We start from the raw sequence: 15,609 nt of genomic DNA, 5'->3' as shown, positions 1-15,609 counted from the left end.
AACAAGAGATTCTCATGGACTTTGATTTGGAGATTAACAATGTCCTCCATTCTGGCCTTTCCTGGTTCTCTGCCTAGGAGTTGTAATGCTAGTATTTACTTCTCTCTCACACCTCATCCCAGGCATGTGAAGAACCTTCTTCCCTCCCTATGTCTAGCTATTCTATAAATGGAACCATGGATGTAGTTGGGGGGTTCGCTAGGTAGATCCAGTTAAGAGATACCCCGGGGGCCATGTCTGATCCCACCATTCAACTGGCATAAGCCAGGTCAGTCACAACCCCAGATCCAAGTGGCAGCTACAGTTACTTCTTCAGGGAGGGCATGAGGAAAACAGGTCAAAAATTGGCCAGGCAGTTTAAGGTAATAGACCCTGGAAATAAAAGGAAAAAAAAATAACCATTTTTTCTCTTAGCTTAAAGTCAGAAATGCCCTTGGGCCTCTTGGTAGCCTCATCCTTGCTAGCAGTCAGAGATGCCAAAAGTGTTTTAGAGACTCTGTTTTCTGATCTGGTTTGCAAATGATTCTAGTCTTACCTTCTCAGACATTCATTCCGAGGAATGTGACAGTCATAGTAAAGACCTGTCAAGAGAAATCTTACGGTCAAAAGAACAGAACCTTTGGCTTAGATGGAGACTTAGCATTCTAGTGGGGTCAGGTCAGTCTCCTGGTCTTTGGTCTTGGCCTAGGAGAGTGGGCTTACATTTTGTTATGTTAAACAGATAAGAAAAATGGTTAATTCCTGTGTTAGGAGCCTTACCCAGAGCCTCATCAAGTCTTCTCTCTCTAGACAATCCCTAGTCATTTAGCATGACAATGATTTATTATTACCAGAGAGTTCAGAAAGTCACTATGCTCTAGCTGACCTTGAAGAAATAAATGAAAATGTATCCTAAGGAGGGGCAATTATGATAAGTTTTTTTTTCTATCAAAGCTGGCTAGCTCACCTATGGCCAGTATTCCATAAACTTCCCTCATCTTGAAACTTATGTGCATGTGTTTGTTTACTCACGCTCTGTGCACTCCCAAGACTTGACTCTCTAGACACCATCTCCTCCTGTGACAGAATCAAATGAAGGGAGGTGCACTTGTTAGCTTGGTTAGGGCCGTGGCGCACCCTTTTGATAAAGAAACTGCTTTATCAAAACTGCTAGATTAATTTCACTTTGCATGATACTGAGAATATTCTTTCCAAACAGCAGGAACTCAACCTGGAGGCAGGGACTGAGGCAGGGTTGAAGGAAGAACGCTGCTTTCTGGTTTGCTCTCTCTGCTTTGCTCAGCTCCTTCTCTCATAAAGTCTAGGCTAGTGACGGCTCCACCCGACTGGGCTGGGTCCTCCTACATCAATTAGCAATTAAGAAGAAGTCACACAGACCTGCCTTCAGGTCGAACTAATGGAGTAGATTCCACAGTTGAGGTTTCTCTTTTCCCAGTGAAGACTGTTAGCGTGACTATCATTCTTCGTAACTCAAAACTAGACAGAAACAAATTAGGAGGAAGCAGAAGAAGCCAGTCCTTTCTATTTATGGTTTTGTTCTTCCTTATAGTACAAAAAGCTATATGAAAGTCAGATCTGAATTTGTGTAGACTGTAGTTATAGCTTCCTTCTTGTTCAATTTCTAGTCTGCTCCATTAAGAGAGTTCAAAGCTGGGGCTGGAGAGTTGGTTCAGTGGTTTAGAGCACTTACTGTTGTTGCAAAGGACCTGGGTTCAATTCCCAGCACCCACATGGAGGCTCACCACCCCTCAAGCACCAGCATGTGTGGTACACACATGAAGGCAAAACATTCATACACATAAGATACTAAAACTAAAAAAATTAAAATCACTCAATATACACTTTACAAAAGTTCATAGTTGGTGGCTGGGTGTGGTGGCTCACACCTTTAATTCCAGCACTCAAGACACAGAGACAGGCAGATCTCTGAGTTCTAGGTCAGCCTGGTCTATAAAGCAAGATCCATGACAGCAAGGGCTATACAGAGAAACCCTGTCTCAAAAACACCAAAACAAATTAAAGCCCCAAATCAACCATCAAAAAGCCAAAAACCAAAATCAAACCAAACAACAACAACAACAACAACAACACAAAAGAGTTTGTGGTTGGGGATGGAGAGATGGCTCAGCAGTTATGAGTCTTTACTGCTCTTGCAGAGGACCTGGGTTTGATTCTCAGCACCCACACTGTTATCTCTTAACTCCCTGTAACTATAGTTCTAGGAGCTCCAATTGCCTCTTCTGGTCCCTGAGTGTACATGCATGTGTATATGGTAAATATAAATTAATATATATTAAAAACTTTAAATTTTTCAGAGGAGACTGAGCCATGGGATGTTTAGCTTTCATCCCAGTAGCCAGGATGCAGAAGTAGGTAGAACTCTGAATTTGAGATTAGCCTGGTCTAATCTCAGAGTTCCAGGCCAGCCAGGGATACATAATGAGATCCAGTGCCCCCTCTCCGCCAAATTCAGGGTTAATAATCTTCTGTATCAACAACATGACTGCTTTTTTTTAAAAAAGTATATAATAGAGTTTATTTAGGGCATGGGGAGGGGAGTTTAGGGAGTAGAGACAGAGAAAGGCATGGGGCGGGGGGGGGGTGTAGGAGTCAGCCATGAGCATGTGGAGAGAGAGGGGCAAGAGAGTAAGGGAGCATGAGCAAGAAGAGAAGAAAAGAGAGCAAGAGATAAGACTGCTTTGTACACTACCTGCCATGCATTCAGTCCTTGGGTCCCTGTGTTCTGTAGGAATGTTTGCAAACCTTTCTTCACCACTCCTGTGAAGTCTAAGATCTTCCTGATGGATCAAAGCTACATCCCAGCACAAAAGAACACTGTGTTCCTTCACACAGATAAGAAGAGACAAGAGGACCAAACATACACTGTAGGGCAGATTCTAGAGACCCTTCCACCAAAGCTTTGCCTAAATATACTAAATGACTGCATCTGTCTTCTCACCTCAAAGTGTTCTGCGCACACAGCCCTTGGGTTGTGCCTCTGGATTAATGCCTAACAAAACTCTTAGGCAAGTTCTTCAATTCCTATTTCACTTTGCATAATGGTCAGATTGAGATCTCCCTCTCCCTTGGTTGCTGTACATAACTGTCCTGGCATACACAGTGAGTTTCAAAGTTATGTATTTGTAGCATCATTCTTTGCAGCAGAATGCATTGCCAAATTCCTGGCACAAGTAAGAAACACTAAGGATGGTAGAGCCTTTGCCTTACATCTGTTCAAGGAAAATATACTTTAAAATGTGGCAGCTATATGCCTTTTCTAAAAATCAACCTTCAAATATCTTGGTTTTAACCATCAACTCCAAACTGTATCTTGTGTCATATGATTTAATATCTTACTTTGGCCATTCATTCATAAATCCATTCAATGAAGGTGCCTACTTGTGCTGGCTAGTTTTATGTCAACCTGACACAAGCTAGAGTCATTTTGAAAGAGTCAATGAAAAAAAGCCCCCACCAGTTGCCCTGTAGGCAAGCCTGTGGTACATTTTCTTGATTGATGACTGATGTGGGATGGTCCACTACTGGGCTGGTGGTCCTGGGTGCTATAGGAACACAGGCTGAGAAAGCCATAAAGAGCAAGCCAGTAAGCATTCAGCTCTTTGTCTCCAAATTCCTTGCCTGTTTGTGCTCTTGCTCTGACTTCCCTGAGCATTGGTGTGTGATCTGAGGGTTGTAAGCTGAAACAAACCCTTTCTTCCCTATGCTGCTTTTGATCAAGGTATTTTTATCACAACAATAGAAACCCTAATTAAGACAGAAATCTGTAACAGGTCATGGGGGCGTATTACTATGACGGATCTGACCGTAAGTTTTGGGAACAACTATGGTAGCATCTGAGTTTTGACCTTAAAAAGCCATTGAGAATTGAGAGCTCAGTAGGCTGGCTGTTCTGTGGGAGCTCCAAATACAGCAGTGCCACTAGAAGTGTAGACAACGAGGGTTTGGCTTGTGATGTTTCAAAGGGAATTAAAGGCTTTATCATAGCTCTTTATGTGCTATCTTGAATTAATAATCTGTGGTTCTGGTCATCGGGAGCTGAAGAGTTGGAAGAGGCCACAACCAATAAAGTGAAATCTTTGCTTTGCTGGGATCATCAAAGTCTTGTGGGAAGTATTTTGTCAGGGTTAGCGCATAGAAGCTGCAGTACAGAGGCAGTAGAGGCTGTGCCTCAGGTTGGCAGCTCAACTTGATTGTGATAAAGAGTCTCCAGGTCTTAATGGTTTTGAATTCATAAAGTAATCGTGGAGAGCAGCTGAGACTTCGCACCATAAGAGACCAGGACAGGCTATTGGTGAATGCACCTGGAGACTGAAGGGGTCATGGAGAAGTTGAGGTTTGGCAGCATGGAGTAAGGTCACCCTGAAGGTGAAGAGCACCCGAGAGGTTATTGGTGAAGGTGCAGCCCAGTTGCAGTCTGTAGTGCTTTGGGTGATGCTGATACCACAGGACCACCAAGGACAGCTACAGGTATGGAATGGAGTCACCCTGAGCCTAGGAGATAATGTGAATGCAGAGCCAGAGAATCATGGCTGTCCAAGGCCCTTTGGAGACCAGAGGATTGTCGGGTAGGTCCCTGAAGTCAACTGAGTTATTCATGCTGTTGGAGTTTTGTTTTTGCTTTGTTCAGATTGTATCTGTGCCCTGGTTCTTTCTCCTTGGAGTAAGAAAACATTTGATTCATTTTGATCTTACAGGAGCCTAGGGTTGCGAGAGCTTGAAGAGACTTTGGGGTATTTTAGAGAGGCTGTGAATATTCTAGAGAACTTGAACTTTGAAAGGGACTCTGAATGTTTTAAAGAGACTTAAATTTTAAAGTGTTTTAATTTGTAAGGACTGTGGGATTTTTAAATTTTGGACATTTTATATTGTTTTATTAACATTGAGATATTGGGGATAAATGAGAAGGAAAGTTATCGTTTAACACTTATGTGTCAAGTTGAGAAGGAGTCAAGTGTAATGGCTAGTTTTATGTCAACATGACACAAATTAGAGCCATTTTGGAAGAGGGAAACTCAACAAAAAGATGTCACCTCCCGTGGTACATCTGATGATTTGGTGTGTGCAGGCTGTCTTAGTTTCTATGAAGACACAAGATGTCCATTAAGCTCTTATAAAGAGGGCGTGTCGAGCCAGAAGCAGCAGCCGGGATGGACGTATTTCTCACGATCCGGGGCCACAAGACCACCATCTTTATGGACGCCAGAGAGTCGAGCACCGTGTTCAGACTGCAGTACATCGTCGAGGGCATCCTCAAGAGACCGCCAGAGGAGCAGCGGCTGTACAAGGACGACCAGCTAGCTCCTTGGTGATGGAAAAACTCTAGGCGAATATGGCTTCACTAGTCAGATGGTGAGGTCACGGGCCCCAGCCACAGTGGGCTTGGCCTTTCCAGCAGATGACACCTTCGAAGCGCTGTGCATCGAGCCCTTCTCCGGCCCTCCGGAGCTTCCAGATGTGATGAAGCCACAGGATTCTGGAGGGAGCGCCAATGAACAAGCTGCACCGTGAGGGCCCCAGGCCTACCCCCTAGAGACCCAGTCCCCCAATAAAAAGAGGTATGGCTGTCTAAAAACAAAACAAAATAAAACAAAACAAAAAAACTCTTATAAGGAAAAACATTTAATTTGGGGTTGGCTTGCCGTCTCAGAGGCTCACTCCATTATTGTTGCGTGGGAAACATGGTGGCAGACAAGCTGCTGGAGAAATGTAAAAGCTGAGAGGTTTACAATTTGATCTGCAGGCAGCAAAAAGAGACTACGAGTCATATTGGTCATAGCTTGAGCAGAGGAGACCTCAACGCCCACCCCCACGGTGACAGACCTCCTAATAGTGCCACTCCCTATGGGCCAAACATTCAAACACATGAGTTTATGGGGGCCATTCCTATTCAAACTACCACTGGGGCCAAGGTCACTGTGGGCGATGCCACCCCTAGGCTGGTGGTCTTGGATGCTGTAAGAAGTTAGGCTGAGCAAGCCATAAGAGCAAACCAGCAAGCAGTACTCTTGCATGGCTTCTGTATCAGTCCCTGCTCCCAGGTCACTGACCTGTTTGAGTTCTTGCCCTGACTTCCCTAGGGACTGGAGTATGACTTGAGAGTCGTAAGATGAAATAAACCCTTCTCTCCCCACACTGTTATGGTAAAGGTGTTTTATCACAGCATTAGAAACCCTAACTAAGGTGTTGTTGTAAAAATATAAAAAGTAAAAAATAGTATTGTTGTCTTTTACCTTGCTAGGTCCAGCACCGCAGTGCCCTAAGATATCGGCTAGATATCTTGGCAGAAACACATCCCAACTCCTTGGAGGTCTAGTGTCTCCTGCCACCGCACACTTTTTACACTCAAACCCTCACATAAAAGAACACACAATACAATAATCTTTGACCCAATTGATAAGATATAATTGCCCACCTAAACATACAAAGCCCAGTACCATCCATCCTTTAGGAACATTAATAACAACCTGTAAATACACAGAGCGAGGGGTTGGGGATTTAGCTCAGTGGTAGAGCACTTGCCTAGCAAGCGCAAAGCCCTGGGTTCAGTCCCCACCTCCGGGAAAAAAAAAAATACACAGAGGGAGATCAGCCTCCATTGTTCCTGCCACGGCTTCTCTCCCTCGAGTCTCTTCCTTTCCGTTCCAGTCTCCTCCTCTTCCTTCAAACTTCTCTCCTGCCCACCTTCCTTCTCCTCCAATGACAGGCCTCCTTCTATCTAGTACCTGCCCCTCACCTGTACAGATTCTTTACAAATTCAATGGGGAGAAGGTTCTGGTGAAGTCACCTGATTCCTGAGTACTTGACTAGGCAGCTGTCCTTGGGGCAGTGGAATTAGCATCAAAATACAGATAACTTCAGGGCAAACCTCAACTCTAAGGTACTAATACATTGCTGTGAGACATGGTTTTTGGGAAGGAGAATTCAAAGGTTGGCTATCAGAGATGGAATTTCAGTCATGACATTGCTTCTACTGTGGACATGGGAATGAGACTGTGTGAAAGAGAGGGGATGGGAAGGGTCAGGAGGTACACAACAAACTCAGTGCCTGGAAAATTCTACCTCTGACTGCTAAGAAGGATCACAGCTCTTGGGTCTTTTTCTTTTGGGGTGATTCCACACTCAGAACCTGAAGTATGAGGTAGGCTGGTGGGAGAACTCTTTCCTAGTATATACAATGCCTGGTGTTTGAATTCCAGCACTGAAAATCTAGCTGTCTGTGTGTCTGTGCTCAAGAGATGGCTAAGAAATTAAGAGCCCTGTCTGCTCCTACAAAAGGTCAGGGTTTGATTCCTAGTACCCACAGTGCAAGTCACACTGTCTTGTACTCCAGTCCAAAGGATCTGATGCCCTCTACTGGCCTCTAGAGGCACTAGGCTTTCAAGTGGTACACAGGCAAACATTCAGGCAAAACACTCTTACACATAAAACAAACAAAATTGAAACTGTGTGTTTATATGTATGTTCGTGTGTATCTGCCTGTGTTTGTATATATGTATGTCTGTCAGGTGGAAGCAGAGACAAGGACAATCAGGAGTTCTACCCAATCCTTGGCAATACAGAAAGTTCAAGGCTAGCCTTAGTTATCTGAGATTCTGTCTAAAAACAAAACCTTTAGACTAGAAACTCTAAACACAATTAACAACCAAAACTCTCCAAGGCTTTAATCCCAGCAAATGTGAGCCAGATGCTGGTGGAATTATAGAAGTTAGAGGCCAGTCTCATTTATACAATAAGTTTTAGGCTAGCCAGAACTAAATAGTGGATTGTACCTCAAAATCCAAACCAAATCAAACCAAACCAAACCCAACCAAACCCAACCCTGCCCAACACAATAGATGAAGGGACCTGGTCTAAATTCCAATCCTCTACCTTCTCAGTTGCACTGGGAGGAATCATGGAAGTCTGGTTGGGTAGATCCCTTGGCATACTCCAGGTGAGGGGGAGAGTGAAGTCAGGAAGTGAGGGACACCAGTTCTATGTGGGTAAGGGAATTTTTGGCAAATAGGTCTTACTAGAAAATGAAGTGACAAGAAGAGACACAAGGTCAAGACTATCAGTGACTATGAATGTATCTCAAATAGCATATTTTAAAATGTACATTTTTTGCAGAGAGGCCTTTGCACACACTCGAGGATTCATGAAGTACTCAGAGTCAAGTGCTCTTGACTAGGAGTATGTCAGGAACCCAAAGTATCTGAGTTCTCTGTCTTTCTGGAGTGCATACTCCAGAAAAGCAGGTCTTATGTTTACCCTCCCATAGGACTATGAAAAAAACATACACAGCGATTAAGATGTTAAATCTGTGGCCTTTAGTGTTGTATAGCAACACAACTTAGTGGAATCCTTAATGGTCTATGATCCAGCAGTAAGAGAGGAAGGAAGAGTGAGAGTTTGAGGTCTTCTTGTGCTGCAGAATGAGTCAGACCTAGTCTCAAAAACAGAAAAGTAGGCATTCAATCCACCACACAGGTGAAGAGCAGTTATGACCATGGCTCAACACTAAACAGTAAAAAACAAAAATAAAAACAAAAAACAAAAAAACCAAAAAAAACCCCCAAAATAAACAAACAAACAAAACCAAAAAAAATCCCCCCAAAAACAGTGAGATTTATTTGTTTGTAATGATTTGATTTTACGGGACAAATTTAACTTCACGGTTAAGAGACCGGGTTTGTTAAAAGCCCTTGAACTTGTAAAATGTTAAAAAGCTTGAAGACGTGGTACTTTTAAAATGTATTTTATATTGTTATATCAATATTATGGCATCTTGGGTACAAAGACAGGAAAGGTTATGGTTTAACATTACTGTTTGTGTGTCCAGTTGACAGAGTGGTGTGTGGTGCTAGTGAAGTTTTTGTCAACAGGAGAAAAATCTAGACACAGCTGGGGAAAGGGCATAGTAGAGAAATTGGGGAGTGGCTACGTTTCTGGGGCATTGTCTTGATTGTTGATTGCTATACAGGACCCAGGCCACTGTGGTGGATGCCATCCTTGGGCAGGTGGGCCTGGCACATATAAGAGAGGCAGCTGAAGCAAGCCAGTGGGCAGCATTCCTGAGCTGTAAGTTCAAATAGATCCTTTTTGACCAAGTCGGTTTTGGTTAGTGTTTTATTACAGCAACAAAACGCAAGTTAGAACATCCTAGAGATGCTAGGGTTTGGCAGGTAGGTTTGAAGGGGTTGCTCATTTGACTTCAGTATTGAAAGGGTTAAAACAACAACAAAACCAAAACCAACAAAACAAAAAAGCCCCACAAACAGCACTATCACCTCTTGGGGGGGGGGGGAACAAAACAATCAACAACCCCTCCCCCAAAACCAAACCAAACCAATCCAAACCAAACCAAACCAAACCAACAACAACAAAACAAAGAGGCTGGCAGTGAAATTGCTTTCACCTTCTCAAATACTCTGGAGCCAGGTTTTTTTGTTTTTGTTTTTGTTTTTGTCTTTTTTTTTTTTTTAAATGGAGTCCAGGCTGTCCTCGCCTAGAATTTGCCTTGAATTCTTGATCCCCATGCCTCAGCCTCACAAGTACCGGGATTACAGATGTGAAACACCAGACCCTTATTTTTATTAACTTAGAATAGCTCTCCAGAAACAGGGCTTGAAGAGCTTAAATATATGCTTAAGTTCTACAGAGGGGATTATCTCTACCCTACAATCCCAACCACTAAGGACTCCGATTCCTCATCCCCCACGCCAACCCCCAGTTATCAGACTGTGAAATTTTATATGCTACCATACAATTATAAACTTTGTAAGTTTCCAGTGCTTATGTATTATTTCTAACAACTGTGGGGATTTGGTTGTATTCCACCAGCTTTGGCAAGTGGAAGGTCTGAGGTTCGTTCACTTAAGGTCTTGAGTACTTGAGATGCCTGCGGAACTTCAGACTTTTCCTCTCAACCCACCTCACCTTTCTGAGCGGCTCCAACTAAGCTCCCTTTATCTAGTAGATTCTCAAGTCTGTGACCAAAGAGGAACTCATTGGAAACCACTGAAAAGTAAACGAAACCGCTAGGGCCACTGCTGCACTAGCCTCTTGGCGGTGGGGGCTGTTCTTTCTGTCCCAGCCTCTTCAGCGCTGATTACTGCACCCAGCCTCTGGGCGGCGAATTCCGAGGTGGCCGGCGCGCCCACACGTGTGCAGGACCCGCACCCTGCGGTGATCTTTACTCCCCAAAGCAGTCCTTAGGGTTCTCGGCTCTCCCAGAAGCTAAAAGGGGCTGGCCGCTGCCGCCCCTTTGCTGGAAGGACAATGAGAAGTCTTAGGTAGAAGACTCGCTCACCGACAGTTTTCTCCTTGTCCTAAAAAGTTGGCCCCAAAGTTTAACGGTGGGCGCGGAGAGAAATGCAGAGGGTGCGTGGGTCTTGCTGGTTCGGGTCCTCAGCGTCACACAGACAAGAGCCAGGCTCCGCCATGTGGACTTGAACCCCTGGGCCGGGAGCAGGCGCGGAAATGAGGCGGAAGGCAGTGGGGCCGCGAGAGAGATGGCGTGGCCACCGAGGGCGAGGAGGGAACCTGGCTGGCAGGCAAGAGTGTGAGCCCCCCGCCGAATTGGTCTCCCAGCCCCCACCTGTTTGAAAGGATTTGTTAAGCACCAAAGCCACATTTCCTGCGTTACGAGAGCTGGAGTGGGGCACGCGCACGTGTTCCCCAAAAGGCTCTGGCTGGGCCGACGGCACAGGAAAAGTAGGAATTCTAGGGGTGCAGATACAGGAGCAAGTTGGCGTCAATGGAAGGTCGGCCCTAGGACCCCGCGGGAGGCGCGTTGGAATCTCTCCCTTCCAGGAGGAGGGGTGGGGCGGGCCTGCCCGCGGGCGGCCGCCGAGCGCATGCGCGCGCGCCTCCTATCCAGCCGGCCGCCGCGCTCCGCCGCGCGGAGTAGAATGAACTGTAACAAAACAAGCAGAGCCTTTGTATCTGCTTAAAGGGGCCGCGGCCACTTCCCTCGCGTCCCCTCACCCCCGCCCCGCGCCGCCGCGTCTCCAGGGCTCCCGGCAACTAGCTTGGAAAGGGCTTCCCTCGCGCTGAGGAGCGGCCGGCGGGCGCGGAGCAGGCGCGGCGCGTGTGGAGAAAGCTGCGGAGCAGAGAGCGGGCCCGGGCGGCGTCGGAGTGGACTCTGGTCCCGGGAGCGCGATCGGCGCCGGAACGCGGACCCGGAGGCACCGGAATGCAAACAAAGCTCGCGGGCGCCTGTGCAGGGCTCTCAACGGAGCCCGGAAAGTTTGTTTTATGATGGCTTGAGAGCGCGAGAGAGTCGGGCGAGGAGGCTCGAGTAGCTCGCTCCCGCGCTCCGAGAGAGAGATGCTTCTCCCGTGAGCCCGCCGCTCCGGGGGCTCGTGCTGTGGGGGCACCTGTCTCTCGTTTTAGCAGTTTTCCTTTTTTTTTCTTTAATTTTAATTTTTCTTTTGAGGAGGGGCTGTAACTCATCATGTCGAAAGTGATCCAGAAGAAGAACCACTGGACTGGCCGCGTTCACGAATGCACCGTGAAGCGGGGACCCCAGGGCGAGCTGGGGGTGACGGTGCTGGGGGGCGCGGAGCATGGGGAGTTTCCGTACGTGGGGGCGGTGGCGGCGGCCGAGGCGGCGGGGCTTCCCGGCGGTGGCGAGGGACCGAAGCTGGCTGAAGGTGAGCTGCTGCTGGAGGTGCAGGGGGTCCGGGTGTCCGGCTTGCCCCGCTATGACGTGCTGGGAGTCATCGACAGCTGCAAGGAGGCCGTCACCTTCAAAGCCGTCAGACAAGGTAAGACGGGCGTGTCTTTGGGGGGGCGCACCCCGAAGAAGAGGGGAGGCCTGAGGGGGCGCCGTTTGCTCCGAGTGCTGTGAGCCAAAGTTGAGGCCCGGGCCAGATGAACTCAAAGTTGTGCGGTTGTGGGCTGCGCGCCCACCTGCGTGGCGGCCAGGGGCCGGGGTTGCGCCGGGAAGCGGGGAGATGCTTCCCAGGCCTGGTTTGCCAACTTCTTGTCGTAGCCACCTAGTGCTGCGCAGCTTCGTCTGCACCTTAAGGCAGATGGGTAACTGAGGCAAGCTAAGGTGGACGCTTTCCACAGCCCCTTATGGGATAGATGAGCTCACCGAGCTGGTGGCTTGCCATTGCTTGTGTTCCCTGAACTGGAGAGTGGGTCGTGGAAAGGGAGGGTCTATTTATGGTTGACTGGAATTCTTACTTCACAAAATTGCCTTCACCCTGCAAGCCCTCCAGGTGAGGTTGGGTTATGACCCCCTAGAGTCCTTAATCTAGCCGCCTGCAGAGCCTGCATTCACCCCACAGCGGGGTGACGTCTGTGTCTCCTCCTTGTGGAGACCTACGGTGGGGGAAGGGGTGTTTAGCTCTTGGCGCGAATCTAGTCCAAGTTTACCCAGCCGCCGCCTCCCCTTGCACTGTCGTCCTTATTGATGATGATTGTTGAGAGATTACAATTCATTGTTAGCGTGCTATATGAGAGGCTCTCTGTAAAGTGGTTTAATTGCATTATCTCATTGTGATTCACAACAATGCTATAAGATCGACTTGTTTTTGTAAGTCCTATATTACAAAAAGTAAGCCGGAGCTGACCTAGGTAAATGACTTGCCCAAGGTCACACAACTACTAAAGTGTATGGGTCTTTTCTGTTAAACCTTGAGCGAGGAGGAGGAGGGCTTGAGGGGATGACTTAAGGGGCCTGAGTTTTGGGGTGTGTGTGGGAGAAGCAAGGCCTCTCTTAGAAGTCTGTAGGGTAGGGATGGCTTTCTAAAAGACGCATTTGATGACTCCCTCGCAGTTTGGTCTGAGCAATGGTCTGCTCTCTGTCTGGCTACCGGAGCATAGCTGCAGTACTTAAAGGCATCCCTCCTGCACCCGAGTGCTGTGACGCAGGTTCTCCCAGATGAAAGCACCAGAGGAGGTGGCAGAGTTGAATGTGGTGAAAAGTTGCCATATGTTCCTGTCAGGATGGCAGCAGCTGAAGGAAACGTGTCAAAGGAAAGCCTGGGAGAGCCAGCTCTCTCCAGCAGCAGGCCTCTTCCAGATGACCTGAGGATGAGTGCAGTATTGTGTGTGGTTAGCCCAGTAGCCCGGACTTTCTACCGTGTTGGGAGCGCAGAGGCTGACACCTAACAGTGGAATGTCCTTATCTTGCTGCTTGGCCTTGTCTGATGACTATGTCCTTAGGAGTTTCTCCTAGGACCGTAACCCAGGAAGTGTGCACAGCAGTGCTGGTTCACAGTAAGTGCTCAGTAAAAGTGAGTTATGGTTGTATGTTGTATTAGAGTTGAATTTAAGCAGTTAGGAATTCAGTTTTTAGCTAGGAATTTAGTGCCAGTTCCCCGGGTGATAATGACTTGGTTAGGGCTGTTGAGAAAATACTGTGACAGGCATTTATTTATTGGGGGGTAACATTGGGTTTGAGTTCAGGCTCATTTTGCAGAAAGATTTCTCATCCAGCAGGATGTCTGGGTGGTGGTTAATGGGTCCTAAGATCTGTTGGCCATGGGCAAGAAGCTGCCAGAAGCTTAGCTCTTCCTTCCACTGTTTTGCAGAGATCCTTGATGCTGGCGCCTTCCCTTCTTCCCCCAACCCTCTGTCTCTCCTGTGAGCACTCGCCCTTCATTGGTGGAACTGGGGGAAAGATGCCTGTGGATTTGACAGTTACTGTAGTGCCTTCAGGTGTCGGTTCCTACGATTGGGACTGTCCTTTGCCAACATCCTTGTAATAGGCTAGGAGTGGCCTAGTGTGGAATCCACCACTTTGTAAAAACTGTTGCATGTGATAAAGACTTGGGCACAGTCACTTGTAAAATGTCTACATTACAATGAAGATGACCCTAGGAACCATTTCAACAATCTTCTCTCACTTTCCTGTTGCAAGATGATTTAAGTTATAGGATGTATTTGTCTCTGACTTTTTCTTTTACTGTGTCTTTATTGTATCAGGTGGACTGAGCTGGTAATTGGGAAATACTATATTTTTTTATGGTGTTTCTATTTTGAGTTAGCCCTGACAAGGGACATAGTCACTCTGGCTACATGTCTATGTGGCCATAGACATCTGTGTGTCACAGCCTTTCTGTTGCATGGCAGTTCTCTGGAGAGACTTACGGAGCAAAATAGTCTATGGCAAATAGTGTTGTATGGATAGGAGTGGATTGAGAACCAGACTTAATAGACCCACTTTAAGTGGAGAGGACGGCTGTTGGTCATAAAATGCTTAAAAATATTACAAATGTATGTGTGCTAGTTGGATCTCTGAATGCATATTATTTTCAGAATTCATATATTTAAAATACAGAATTATAGCAGGATTCAGATATTTTAAAAACCTAAACTTTTAAACACACACACACACACACACACACACACACACACACACACAGAGTACATACTGTTTTGTTTAGCTTTTGTTTTGTTTTTGAGGCAGTATAGTCCTGGTTGGCTTTGAATGCCTGGTCCTCCTGTCTGTCTCTAGAGGACTAGGATCAAAGGTGTTTGCTGCCATGTCTAGTGTGCTGCAGTCTTATGATACTTGTGTATGTATTATATATGTTTAGGTCAGATACCGGGTGTCTGCTGTAATGGATTTGGGAGCATGTACCCTCTCACGTTCCCATCACTCAAATGAATATACACGTTACTATCAGCTAAATATTCCCTTCATGATTCTTTCTAGTTAATCCCCTCTCAATCAAGGGTGTTGATTCCTCTTACTATAGATTTGCATATTCTTTGACTTCATAAAAGATAAAATGTAGTATATACTATACTATGTGTCTGTTTTTACCCAGAAGGTTTTGGATAGCTTATGTTGTATACTTCACTCTGTAGCTCCTTTTTCATTGCTGCATAGTATTCTTTGGTAGATATTTTTGCCCCCCCCCCCCTTCTACGCCCAGATTTGACTGTTACAAACCAATCTGTTATGAATGTTCTGGTTATTTTCTGTCTTTGCCAGTCTTTAATCTTGTCCATGTTGAATATTAATCATCCTAGTGTTTTAGGGAAAGAAAGTAATTCTAGAACTATTGAATAGGAGGTAGCTAGTCTTTTATTAAGTTCTGACATTGGAGTTTACCAGAACAATGTGTGTTTAGTACATGTGTGTTCTTGGTTCATAACTCAGCACTGGACTAAACCAAGAAGACATGGGGGTGGTTGGTTAACCTAGCACTTTGTGGGCATTCCCTTCTTTAGTCCTCTGAACTTGACTCACATGTTGGAAACTTAGGTTCAGAGAGGTTGGGTAACTTTGCTAAGAGCCCTAGTGACCCGGCAGAGACAGAGGGGAGTGCCGCCCACCATCCCAATGCCTCTGCTGCTGACACAGAGGACATTGGGTATGGAGTTGGAGTCCCCTAACCAGCAATTCTAGGTTTCCACACCCTAGTCAGAAATGTAAATTCTGCCTCCTGAGGTGCTACTGATTTAGGAACTCTGGGCTCACAGTCTTTGGAAGAGTTTGGTGACTTGTTGACCCCTGAAAGAGAAGATGGATGGGCAGGTGACCTTCTGATCTCAAAGTCACTTTTCCGAGGGCCTAAATTTCTCAACGCCAAGAATAAGTGGGTATGCGTCGCTTCAGATCCACTGCTTGCCTGAAGTGCTGGG

At 46.4% G+C, this 15,609-nt stretch overlaps 1 protein-coding gene and 1 pseudogene across 39 annotated transcripts in view; both read left to right on the top strand.

Annotated features, from left to right (window-relative positions):
• The first annotated feature begins 5,168 nt into the window (after positions 1 to 5,168).
• On the top strand, positions 5,169 to 5,529 carry Elob-ps12 (elongin B, pseduogene 12; annotated as a pseudogene).
• Positions 5,530 to 10,864: 5,335 nt separating this feature from the next.
• Positions 10,865 to 15,609, top strand: part of Magi1 (membrane associated guanylate kinase, WW and PDZ domain containing 1) — a 605,639-nt gene continuing 600,894 nt past the window's right edge. For 16 of the 39 annotated variants that reach the window (XM_039108193.2, XM_063286543.1, XM_006236929.5 and 13 more), the window contains exon 1: positions 10,869 to 11,771. In XM_039108193.2, coding sequence (XP_038964121.1) covers positions 11,459 to 11,771 — 313 coding nt within the window. In that variant the 5' untranslated portion in view covers positions 10,869 to 11,458. Of the gene's footprint in view, positions 11,772 to 15,609 lie in introns of all 39 variants that reach the window. The other 23 variants (NM_001401825.1, XM_039108195.2, XM_039108194.2 and 20 more) reach the window with 4 other exon arrangements.

The sequence above is a fragment of the Rattus norvegicus genome, chromosome 4 (assembly GCF_036323735.1).
Source record: "Rattus norvegicus strain BN/NHsdMcwi chromosome 4, GRCr8, whole genome shotgun sequence".
NCBI classification, from domain to species: domain Eukaryota; kingdom Metazoa; phylum Chordata; class Mammalia; order Rodentia; family Muridae; genus Rattus; species Rattus norvegicus.
Note: the sequence above shows the minus strand (reverse complement) of the source record. Positions and strands in the feature narration are given on the sequence as shown.